Below are 12,589 nucleotides of genomic sequence, written 5' to 3'. Positions count from 1 at the left end.
AGACCCCATAAAATTTTCAGCTTTTTAAATGGACGGCCAAAATTTGTCAGAAGTATTTTATATGATAGTTTTTCTTTTTTTAATTAGAGTATACAGCATAGTCATACGTTTTTGAAATGATATTTATAATGGTAACTTTTCAGTTGATTAATAGGTAATTAATAAGCAATTGATTACCTTAATGACAAAATATTACATTTAATCAATACGTAATTAATCTTTGTCTATAGTCTATCCCCCGAAAAGTTATAATAATACCAAAATATTTATCATATCTCTTCTCCTAAAAAATAACAATTCCACACCCAAAAAAGAAAAAGAGTGGTAAAGTCGTAAAGATAAGGATAAAAAAAAAAAAAAAACAAGCAGCCAATCACTCAAACTTTGACCATTTGTGTAAAAATAAAGATAAATGTTAAAAAATATTAAAATAATTGATGAGTTGGAGTACAATGTACACGTGGAAGCCGATAAGCTAATTTAAAAAAGAAAGATACGAGAGTGGGGACCACTTTATAAATAAATGATAATATAATAATATTCAGATCATCATCCATTCCCAGAACAAACCAGAAACTAATAAAGCCCATAGTAATACATACCCACTCAACTAAATATCATCCATCCACTCTCTCTCTCTCTCTCTTATATATATTCTCTTTCATTTTCTCATCATCCAAACAGAATCGTCGTTTCATTCCACTCCAATACCTAACCCTAAGGGCTTTAATCGAAAAAAAGAAAGAATGATACTAGTGGCGTCAATGGCGGAGCTGATGGAGGAGTACACGGCGTTGCTGTCGAGGGTTCTAGAACATTTGTTCCATTCGGCGCCGTTTCCTGGACGGGTTCGATTTCTCATCCTCCGGAATCTTCCTTTCGTTTCTTATATTCCTCCTCCTCCTTCTTCAATTCGCACTCGTGTTTGAATTAGAGACTAATTTAGAATTAATCCTTTTTTTTTTTATTTTCTTTTCTTTTTCTTCTTCTTTGAATTTGAGGGATTTTTTAAGGTCTTTTTTTTGTTTATGTACGTATGATGATGTATTATATGAAATAATCTGGAGTTTTTTCTCTTTCTCTGTGATGATTTCCATATTGTATATACGTATAATTTTTGATTAAGAGTAATTTGGTTTCAAATTTTTGATTCCATGTAAAATTAAGCAGTGAATTGGTGAATGAACTGGTTTTGTTGTGGATATGAATAGAAGAATAGTGTAGAAGATTTTAGAGAGAAAAAGAATCTCTTTACTTTATTTTTATTTCATTTATTAATTATTAATTTTAATTTACGGTACGAGAATGGGCGTCGAGGATGTGTTTTCGAATTTAGCAATCGCGTTTTCCAATGTCAAAATTTAATGAATTTAAAATTAATATTTAATTAACAACATTTTAACTTTTTTTTAATAGTACCTTCGACGAAGGTGAGTGAGAGTGTATTAATCTTGTGTCAATGTTAAATATTAGACTTGCTGAAAATAATTCAAAATATTTTCAACTAAATAACGGCATCACACAAGTTTAGGTTGCCTCTAAATATGTTGAGTTTTTATTTTTTTTAACCATGAATTTAAAATAAGATCTTTAACAACAGGAATAAATAGGCCGAATTAAATTTTAGTCCCCTTCAAAATATATATAAAAAATTTAACTATCATATTATATAATGAGCATTGCTATTAGTTACTAGTAGTGTCTAGTACTTTTCGACGACAAATTATATTGCGATTAGTTAGTGATATTTTTTAAAAGTTATTATATTAAATTAAAGGGATAATTGCAGTAAAAGTCTCCAAAAATTTAGAGTTGATGCCGATTAGTCCCCAACCTCAAAAATTGGCGGTAATAGTTCCCAAGGTGATATTTTTTGTGAGTCCGTTGGTCCCTTTTTTAACTGAACCGTTAAACCCAAATAAAGTGCCACGTGTCAATTTTTTATTGGTCCAAATAATAATTTTAATTAAAAAAAATTAAAAAAAAATAAAAAACAAAAAATATATATTTTAAAATTAAAATTTTATTTTATTGTATATTTTCTTTTTATTTCTTATTCATCTTTTTCAACCAGCAAAGTTTGACCGGAACACCACCACCACGACCCCAACCACATCCCAACTGCCAACATTCCCAGTCGACCCCAGCCAGCCCTAACCACCCCCATTCCAGCCCCCCAATGTTTACAATCGGCCACCAAAAACTAACCCATTAAAACAATATCAAATTTTGATACAATATTTTTTAAAAATAAAATTTCAATATAGTTATCTCTCACATTAAAAACTTAAAACTCATAACTAGAAAAAAGATAAAACACCAAAATCTTAGTCGAGGGAAGGCATGTGACTGTACGACTGGGGTCTTCTGTAGTCGAGGACCACCGACGACTCGACGAGGTGGTTGTGGGGTCGAGGACGACTGGTGCGAAGAGGACCGGCCATCACCATTGATTTTTTTTTGTTCCTCTCGCACTCGAGGGTGGCTGTTAGATCTGAAGGCATAACAAAAAAATGAAACAAACTCACCTAAAAAAAATCACATGCTTGGGATCGGCTCGCAGAATCTTCCAGCGTCGATAGCGTGCTTGATTTCGACAACGGAGGGCTGCTGTGGATGTCGCCTGGGGTTTAGATTTTGGGGCTTATTATTCTGTTGAGTTGGGGATTTAGAAAAGTTAGATGGTGATGGTGAGGAGCCAATGGAGTTGGAGATATTTTTGGTGATGGTGATTTTTGGTGATGGTGAGGAGCCACTGGAGAAGGGGAAAGGTTGAAGAAGATGGTAGAGAGAGGTAAAAAAAAACAAAAATGGAAAATTTTAAAAAGAAGAAAAAAAAAACGAAAAAGAAAAGGAAAAGATAATAATTTATAATTTTAAAATAATTTATTTAGTTTTTTTTTTTAATTTTAAATTATTTTGAATTAAAATTATAATTTAAACCAATTAGTTATCGACACGTGGTATTTTGAATTAGAAAACGGGTCCGTTAGAAAAAGGGACTAATGGACAAATAAAAATTGGGACCTTAGGTATTTTCACCGCCAATTTTTGAGGTTGAGGACTAATCGGCATCAACCTCAAGTTTTTGAGGACTTTTGCCGCAATTATCCCAAATATGAGATCTGATACTTAGTTAGACCAATAGTGATATTAATATATATGAGTGTCATATACTATTGATACTCTTTGGCATTCCTTTTGTATAATATATTATATATTTTAAGCTAGTTTTAATAATTTATGAGGTAAGTTCGAACAATACTATTTTTATTAATCAATTAGTTAAATTTATCTTTAATTTTATATTTAATTGAAACATATCTCTTTAATATGTATTGTATTTAAAATACTCTAGAAAAGGAGAGTCACATAGAGAATATCTTGAAGTGATAAGAGTAAAATTGGTACAATGTTTAAAAAAAAAGAAGTAAAAATAATATTTTAAAAAAGAGGATAAAAATAAAAGAGAACAACATAAAAAGGGTATAGAGTGTAATTTTCTTATTATTTATTGTCTATAATAAATCTAATTTTACTTTAATAAAAATTTAATAATTTTTTTTTTATTTTTTTTTATTTTAGCCTCCAAAATAGGGAGAAGTTATATATACCTGTTTTTTAGTTGAGTTAACAAAAATACCTACATATTAGATTCAATTAAATTATACCCATTTTATAAACATATTGCCCAATGTACCCTTACTTACATATGCTAGCATATTGGTCCTTAATGCAAAGACTCCTGATTCTCTACCATAGCAACCCAACCTAGAAAACTGTGTGTCCTCCGCCAAATCTTGCGGAAGTGGATTATGATACATCAATGAAGTGTGAATATTATCAATTTCGGGATACTCTCAAAAGTCAATGGAGTGTATATACTTTGGAATGAGAGAAATCAATGTATAATGGAAGAAAGAATATATAAATATCATGTTTTTAAAGCTATGAAGCTCAACAGTTTCAACTGGTTGGGAAAGGGATACGAACATACAAAAGATAGTGTTGAACCTCATGGAGCCTCAGATAGATAGAAATGGCTGCAAAGCTTTCAAAGAAAATATCAGGTTAGAGGATAAATAGAGATGGTAAAGGGAAGGAGTATAATGGAAATAAAATGAAAAAGAGGGTATAAATGAAAGAATTTAAACCAACATGTATAAATGAGAGACACTAACTTAAAGAGGTATAAAATGGGAAATTTACACCCACTACTGTTTTTTCCCCATTTATTACATTATTACTGTTGCACGGAAAATACAACTTTTGTACTGTCTTTTTTTTTTTTTTTGTACTGTCTTTTTTTTTTTTTTTTTGGCAATTATGGGGTCCTTTCCCATCAATCTTTTTTTTTTCTTTTTTAAAATGTTAAGCCATAGTACCCCCTCGATCCTTGAGCTTCTTATTAAAATAGTGATATACTCTATAAATTTAAAAATATATTATTTATTTATCCATCTCTCACTGTCAATCCCTTTCCTCAAGAAATACACTCTACTCATCAATCCCTTTTCTCAAGAAATAAATTTTTTTATTTATTTAAAATTATGCAAATAATAATAAATAAATAAAAAGATGCCTCACCACTATGCACATCTCCAGAGGTAGGCCACACTAAAAATCAAAAAGTAAATAAATAAATAAAATAATAAATAATAAAAAAATACATTCACCACGACACAAAGACCAAAAACCCTTTGATAAAACACAATAGGGTTATAACATCACAAAAATCTCTATTGAGTTCTTTCTTTTTCCTCTGTTCAAACCAAAACCCATCTCTGAAAATCAACTAAAATCTCCAAAAAAAACTGTCATGATTTGATCTTTCAAAAAAAGTTCATTTTTTTTTCTCCAAACCCCAAATGGGTTTTCCCACTAGACCCTTTTCTCTTCTCATCCTCTTCATTCTTCCAATCCTAACAATTTTTGAGCTTTGTCCCACTTACTGAATCTGCAGCTGATTACACTTCTCTGGTTTACAAAGGTTTGTGGTTATTCTCTCTTCTTATTGTTTTATTTGTTTTAGTATTGTTTTAGTATTGTTTTAGTATTGTTTTACTGTTGTTTTTCATGATTTTTATTTTTTTTTTCATGTTCAGTTCTTCTTCTTCATCTTCTTTTCTTTTCTTCTTCTTTTTTTTTTTTAATTTTTTGAAGTTCTTAGTTACGTTTTTTTTTAAAATATAAGATTTAGTGTGGTTTTTTTTTGTTCTAATTTTCTAGAACTTTTCTTGCAAATATAGTGCATTTAGTATTGAGGATGTGCACAACATAGTTAATTTTTGATCATTTTTTTATTGTTTTTTTTTGTTTTAGTATTGTTTTAGTATTGTTTTACTGTTGTTTTTCATGATTTATTTATTTGAATTAATAGGTATTTTCTGGGTGTTCTCGTGTTGTTGTGATGGTTATGTCTGTGAGTGTGGAAGATGGAGGTGTGTGTTTCTTTTATATTTTTCTAAGTAGTTAAATTTGCTTCATTTGTTTTTGTGTTGTTTCAGTGTTGTTTTAGTAGTTTTTTTTATAATTTTCTAGGAATAGACTTGCAAATATAGTTGATTTTGCATCTGGTGTTGAGGTTGTGCAGCAGATTGTTTGTTTTTTTTAATCATTTTTTCTTTTGTTTTTTTTGATTGTTTTAGTGTTGTTTTACTGTTGTTTTACTATTGTTTTGCCATGATTATTTATTGACGTCGATTTTACTGCTTTTGTTTATTCTTGCCGGTTTTAATGGTTTTTTCTTGGTGATTTCCGTCTCCGGCGTCTCCCCACACACGAAGAACGTTGTTTCCCCACACACACAGTATAAATGTTATGCTGTTGGGCTTGGGCAGTACAAAAGTAATGAAATTGGGCTGGGGCAGTAAAAATGTTATTTTTGCCGTGTCCCAGTATAATTGTAAAGTTTTGGTCCAAAAACAGTATTTTTGTAAAATACCTCTTTTTATCAATCAATTAATTAAATTTACTTCTAATTTTTATTTAATTGAAATATATCTCTTTTTATATGTATTGTATCCAAAATACCCTGACATAAGGGGGTCACATTGAAAATATCTTAAAGTGACAAGAGTAAAATTAGTACAATGTTAAAAAAAAAGGTAAAAATGATAGAATTTAAAAAAAAAATAAAAATAAAAAAAGACAATATAAAAATAATATAAAGTCTAATTTTCTCAAAAAAAAAAAAAAAATAAGTGAGTTTTAAACCCGGCCTGCAACTATCCAATCTAAAAAAATAAAAAATTCACTAAATTTAAAAAGAGCCCGCCACTCGTATTGTGGAAATTGGAATAAGAGCCCATTACAATTAATATGTAAGATCCGTATTCTTATTTTTTTTTTATTATAAATTTGATTTTGAAATTGAATTTGGTGCATCTTATCCTATTGGTAAATAAAAAATAATTAAAAAATAAGCAAACCTGTAAAGTAATTTCTTTGAAAGATTTTTGTTTAAAAAAGTTAATTTCGGGTTCACTTGTTAGTAAGCAATCCATCCAGCACTCTTTTTTTATTTTATTATTTATTTTATTTTATTTGAAATGTAACTTCTATTAATAAGCAATGAAAGTTCTAGCTGCAACTCATAATATTTAAAATCTTATCATTCCAAATTTTCTGATGCATTATTTGCATTATAGGCTGATTTAGTTTGTCATATTTAAATTAGATTATATATCATATTTTCTTATATAATACTATATTAAATTTTAATTTATACTAAAATATTATATATTTATGTGTCTATAAAAGTTATTATCACATAATTTTATACAAAAATATTATATAAAATTCAATTTAATATAATACTATACAATACAATACAATTGAATAGGCGTACCAAAAGAACCCTATGTGCTTTAATATATGAACAACTAAGAGATACAGATAGCAAAATTACTTAAATTATACATTTGATTATACTTAATTTTACAAGCTCAATTTTTGGGCTCATTTAGGACTGTTTCAAGTATTTGAGGGGCTACTTTTTATTTAAAATAGATACTTTGTTTTTTAAAGAAAATATTAAATGCACCGAACTTTTAAATATTTATATAATTATAATATTGAATGCACCAAACTTTTAAAAACTGGTTTCTTCATCAAGAAACCAGAAACCAGTTTGTAATTTTTCCGGTGATTATGCCAATTCTGATGAATTTTTTAAAATTTGTTGTCGGTGCCAGAAAAGTCGCCGGAGTAGCTGCTAGCGTCAGAAAAGTCGTCAGAATTGGCTAAACCCTAAACCTTAAACCCTTAGAAACCGGTTTCTTGAAGAAGAAACCGGTTTCTTTGTGATTTTTTCAGTAATTTTTCCGGCGACAATGCCATTTCCGACGAATTTTCTGGCGCCGGCAACAACTCCGACGACTTTTCCGGCACCGATCGCTACTCTGGCGACTTTTCCGGCACCGACAGCAAACTCCGATGATTTTTTCGGCATCAATGACAAATAAAACTTCCTAAACAAATAAAAACATTAAATATGGGATTTAAAAACCTAATTACACATATATGACATATCAAATACCATAAAAATACCTAAAAACAAAAAATACCATATAAATTGGTCAAACTTAAATGTGTCATATTTATCATAAGAACTTTTAAAATCCCATAGTAAGTGTAATTTTCTCTAATATTAAACTTAACTAAAAACATTCAAATGTCACATATTTTAAATATAATTATAATAATTAAAAAACTTAAAAAATAATATTAAAATATATAAATTCATTAATTTAATAAATGATTTTTTTTTTCTATTTCTTGCAACAATCTTGAACAATCTTGAAGCTGTAAAACTTAATAAGAATATAAATTTAAACACAATGATTAAAATAGAAGAGATAACAATAGATGAATCATTTAAAAATGTATCTTTCTTACTTTTTGAGATACAAATTTACTAATTAAGTCATCGTATTAAAGCTTATTTACCAATTTATTTTTGATAGACAACATAATCACTTAGTTGTTCGTGCAACATAGTTAATCTTAAATATGATTTTATCAATTTTAATTTTAAAAAATTTCTCTCTGTTGAAGCAACAGTTACTGGAATTGTTAGTAATATTCTACAAGTAACATATACATTTAGAAAAGAATTTTTTTTATGTAATCAAGTATTTCAATTGAGTTACTATTTTTATTTTAAAAAAAATTCTTGAACACTTTAAATTCTGAAAGCATATTCAAACCATCAATATTAGATAATCCACTGTATTAACACCCTCAACATTTAAAGAGTGGTCTTTTAAACTATCTTTATCCAATCCTTTTCAGTTTCTTCATGCTAAACAAAAAAACTAAAATATTTTCATACACTTTAAATTGTTCATACTTATTTTTAAGTGGACAAATAATTTAGCCAATCAACTAAAGAAAATAATCAATTCGAAATGATTCTTCAATATATTTAATTACATCAACATCAACATTTACATCAAATTACTTTTTCTTACGAATTAATCGTTTTTCAGAAAATTTAGGCTCTACTCCCACCTCACTTGCAATTTTTTTTAGTTGAACTCATAGCAACTACAAATCTATTTTCCCTTTAATCTTCAAAATAAGAAAGGAGGCCATTTAAATATTTTATATCCTTGTCAATGTCCATGGTGTTACTTTGTAAATGTATACTGATTGAATTTAAAGGAAATTAAATATCATAACAAATGGTCATGCCCAATAAAAATTCTAAATTCTCTAGTTCATAATTTACTAAACTTGTAGTTTCACTCTTTATTTTTGGATTCTCACTTATTTCTGCAAGTTCAATCAAAGCATCTCTTATGTTTGGAGTTTGAGATATAATTGCCTTAACACTTTCAATTTGACTTTCCTAACGAATTTCAGACAATAATTTCACTGTCAAATTAGTTATATTGTTTTTTGATATTGTCCATTGTTTAGTTGAAGAAGAGAATAATGAATGTATGCATTGTAAAATACCAAAAAATAATATAGCTTTAACACAAGAATTAGCTGTTGGTTTTATGGTACTAAATCAAGTATGCAACGGAAGAGTTTCGTATAATCTGATTATTATTGTACCATAGCCCCTAGGATCTCTAGAAGTGTGTATATTAATCAAAACAATAGTATCCTCTCAAAACTTCTCATATGCTGTATCCCTTATTCCAAATGATGAGAAATTTATAATTTGGACTCACATTAGTGTCTTCCAAATCGATCCACCACACACAAGAAATTGTGTGGGCTACTAGGATAAAGTGTATAACTTTTGTTTTTTTTTGAGTTCTCAAAGAATAGTAGAGAGAAAAACTAATTTCCTTTTCTCTCTGTATATTTCAAAATTTTCAAATTAAATATTTACCTAATTGAACTAATTAATTAATCCAAAAAGACAAACCCCATAGGGGCAAGACATATACTAGGCGCCTACCCTTGTCTTTAGGACAAGGTTGGAATCTTTTGTCCTGATAAATCTTGTCTCGATAAATTTTATCTTAACATTTTTTGTTTTTTTCCCTATTTAATTAATTTGAAAAAATTATTTATTTATTACAAAATAAATAATTACTATTTTCCAATTCAAAATAGATTTTTTCGAACATCTTTATACAACTCTTTATCTCTACCCTTGACAATGTTTCAAGGTGGAAATTCGAGGACCATGGACCTATAATTCTAAGCTCTAATAAATTAGATTATTTATTAAGTCTCATCAATCAAATAATCCCTTCTTTATTAATTCAATGACTACTCCACTGTAAATATGAAATTGCACTTTTAGTAATTATAGAATTATATTTATTGAGCTTAACTACAGTGTCCATTGATATAATCAAGTCCAGTGATTAGCCCTCCATGCATTGGTTCATAATTAGTTTTGGTCAAAATACTGTTTACCCTTCTAATTACTTATTTATCCTTTAGGTCTATTAATTCACCGATGGAAGTATAATTCAAGATACCATCTGAATTTATGCACAACATTCAAATTCTAGAATTAACTAAGAGAACCAACATTCAATCCGTTTGGAAAATTAAGATTCCATAATTGTACATCATGTTCCCATCCATCCATATTATTAGATTTCTAAAATAGAAGTTGTAGAATCATCTTCTCTGAGAAACTTTAACGAGTGAATCAAAGAAATTAATAACATGAACAGGAGCTCATAATAATTCAGGATTTATGTCGAACTACTATTGATCATCGTTATGATATGAATTATGTCTTTATGATAAACGACATGTTAATAAAGACAACTTTATTCATATCAGTCCTTATCATATATAATCTCTATTATATACAACACCTTCACTTAAATGTCTCACTACATTAGTAATCTGAACCAAGATTACTTGCACCGAAGAACGGGCATCAGTGAACTGTACTAGTGACTATTGATTAAAGATTCTATAATTTTAATATGTTGTGATTTTATTCATAGCTAACTGGTCTTAGTTCTCTATATAGCTACAAGCCACAGCCTCATATATGAATAAAGAATTTTCTTATATTTAATATAAATTATTCAATAATAAATATTAACAATACCTTAGTAGATGGTACTTCCTCTTAATATACTTGCCTCTCTTCTGGCTCCTTAGTTCCTTAGAGTTGGGCACCGCTCCACTGCTGTCACAATAGAGTACCAGTGGTTTTCTACTTCTGGAACTACTTCCAAAGAAGTGTAGAATTTTTTCAGCCAGAGCGCTTCCTTAGCTGCTTCACAAGCTGCTATATATTTAGCTTCCATGGTTGAATCTACAATACTGGTTTGCTTAATGCTTCTCCAAACTACAACTCCTCCACCAAGAGTAAATACTGACCCAGATGTCGACTTTCAGCTATCTTTATCTAATTGAAAATTAGAATCAGTATGCCCAGTAGGATTTAACTCTCTACCAGAATATACAAGCATGAGATCTCTCGTTCTCTGAAGATACTTGAGAATGTGCTTTATAACTATCTAATGTTCCTGTAATATCCTAAGATTAAGAAAATGGATTAGCAAACCCTAACCAGTTGGATATGTATTAATATGAAATTATATTATTATATAATTTATTATATGTGAATTAATTTGATAAAAAACATGTTAAGACCCCGTTGGTGAGTCAGGTGCATATTCATATTTTGACCCGAAAAGGGTAAAACTGTGAATTTTGTTTAATTGCATGCTTATGGACTATATTATTATATAGTATACTTGTTTTGTCCTTTTTCATGTATTTTTTGACAAGTTGGTGCGGTATAGTCATAATCGGGTATTTCGGGCCGAACTGGGTTCAGGGCCGAAATACATTTTTGGGATTTTATTTTGGCATACTTTAATTAAATGAATAACCTAAAATTTAATTGAGTGTGTATGTGATGAACATGACATTCTTGCCCTTGAATTGTGCATATGCTATGTTATGGCCCCAGGGGCATTTTTGTCATTTTTCTTATTTGAGTTATTTTTTTAAAAAAGGAATTTTGACTGAAATTGAAAGCATTTTCTGGTGTTATTCAGACCTAGAACCGACCCTCTCTCTCTCTATACTCACCTCTCTAATTTGTTGAATCTTTGAGAAATTAGTCTTGGTTGAAGCTTGATTTTGTGAAGTGTGGTGCTTGGAGTTTTAGAAGAGTTTTAGGTAGCTTTCACTACCATTTAATTTTGAATTTAGTTGCTGTAATTCTAAAGTAAAAATGTGTGGAATGCCATGAAATGTGTTCTTAAGTTGGTGTGTGCATGTTGGTAGAAATGGAGTAGATAGTGGTGATTTTGGTTTGATTGTGTTATTAGGTTTATGCTTGTTGCATCTTTATTGTTTTGGGAGATTTTGGAGTGAGTTATTGGTGTTGAATTTCTGGTAAAATGCTTGGAATTTCTGGGTTTGAGCTTTGAAGTTTTGGGTTTCAAAGCTTGATGATTATTGTGTTATATTGAGCTTTGTGTGATTTATTTGGGTGTTTTGTGCATCTATTGTGATGTAGTAATGCCTGGAAACACATTGGTTTAGCATGAACTTTTGTTGTTTATGACTTAGGTGAAAATAGGATTGAGTTTGGGTATTTTTGGGCCTTAAAAGTGAGATTTTTAGGTGTTCTGAACCCAGTCTTCGCGACGGGATTTTTGGTCGTCGCGACTGGGTTTGGCAGTGGGAATGTCTATTTTTGCCGATTTTGTTTTGGCCATAACTTTTGACTCAGGACTCCGTTTTGGACGTTCTTTATATCGTCGAAAAGCTTGTTTTGTGCTCTTTATGTTAATCTATAAATGGAATGCTAATTATGTGATTATTGAAATTGAATTTTGGGATTAACCCTGTTTGTGAATTGTGAGAATTGTGACTAGGATTACCGACACTTGTTCAGGAGCACCCAGGGATTTGGAATCTCCACGTTTGCGGGACATCAGGTAAGATAGTAGTTAGCATGTAAAGTTATGTGCGGTGGCACTTATATTAAATATGAAATTTGTGAGTAATTAGAAACCGTAATTAGAGTTATTACCCTAACATGAGCGGTTTAATGGCCTAGGGTTATTAACCTAGTGATTATCAATGTGTAAATGTTATGCCATGTTATGTATGTGTTGAGATTAAGGATTATGCA

The 12,589-nt window shown here is 29.6% G+C and overlaps 1 protein-coding gene across 1 annotated transcript; it reads left to right on the top strand.

The window, feature by feature from the left end:
- Positions 1–586: 586 nt before the first annotated feature.
- Positions 587–1,143, top strand: LOC115716776 (uncharacterized). Its single transcript, XM_030645675.2, has one exon. It carries the CDS (start codon positions 747–749, stop codon positions 927–929), a length of 183 nt encoding a protein of 60 aa, XP_030501535.1. The 5' UTR covers positions 587–746; the 3' UTR covers positions 930–1,143.
- The last annotated feature ends 11,446 nt before the right edge of the window (positions 1,144–12,589 follow it).

The sequence above is a fragment of the Cannabis sativa genome, chromosome 5, assembly GCF_029168945.1.
Source record: "Cannabis sativa cultivar Pink pepper isolate KNU-18-1 chromosome 5, ASM2916894v1, whole genome shotgun sequence".
NCBI classification, from domain to species: Eukaryota; Viridiplantae; Streptophyta; class Magnoliopsida; order Rosales; family Cannabaceae; genus Cannabis; species Cannabis sativa.
Note: the sequence above shows the minus strand (reverse complement) of the source record. Positions and strands in the feature narration are given on the sequence as shown.

Bases quoted from the DNA above. Each gene is read 5' to 3' on its own strand.
- LOC115716776 (XM_030645675.2), top strand. From the start codon at position 747: ATGATACTAGTGGCGTCAATGGCGGAGCTGATGGAGGAGTACACGGCG.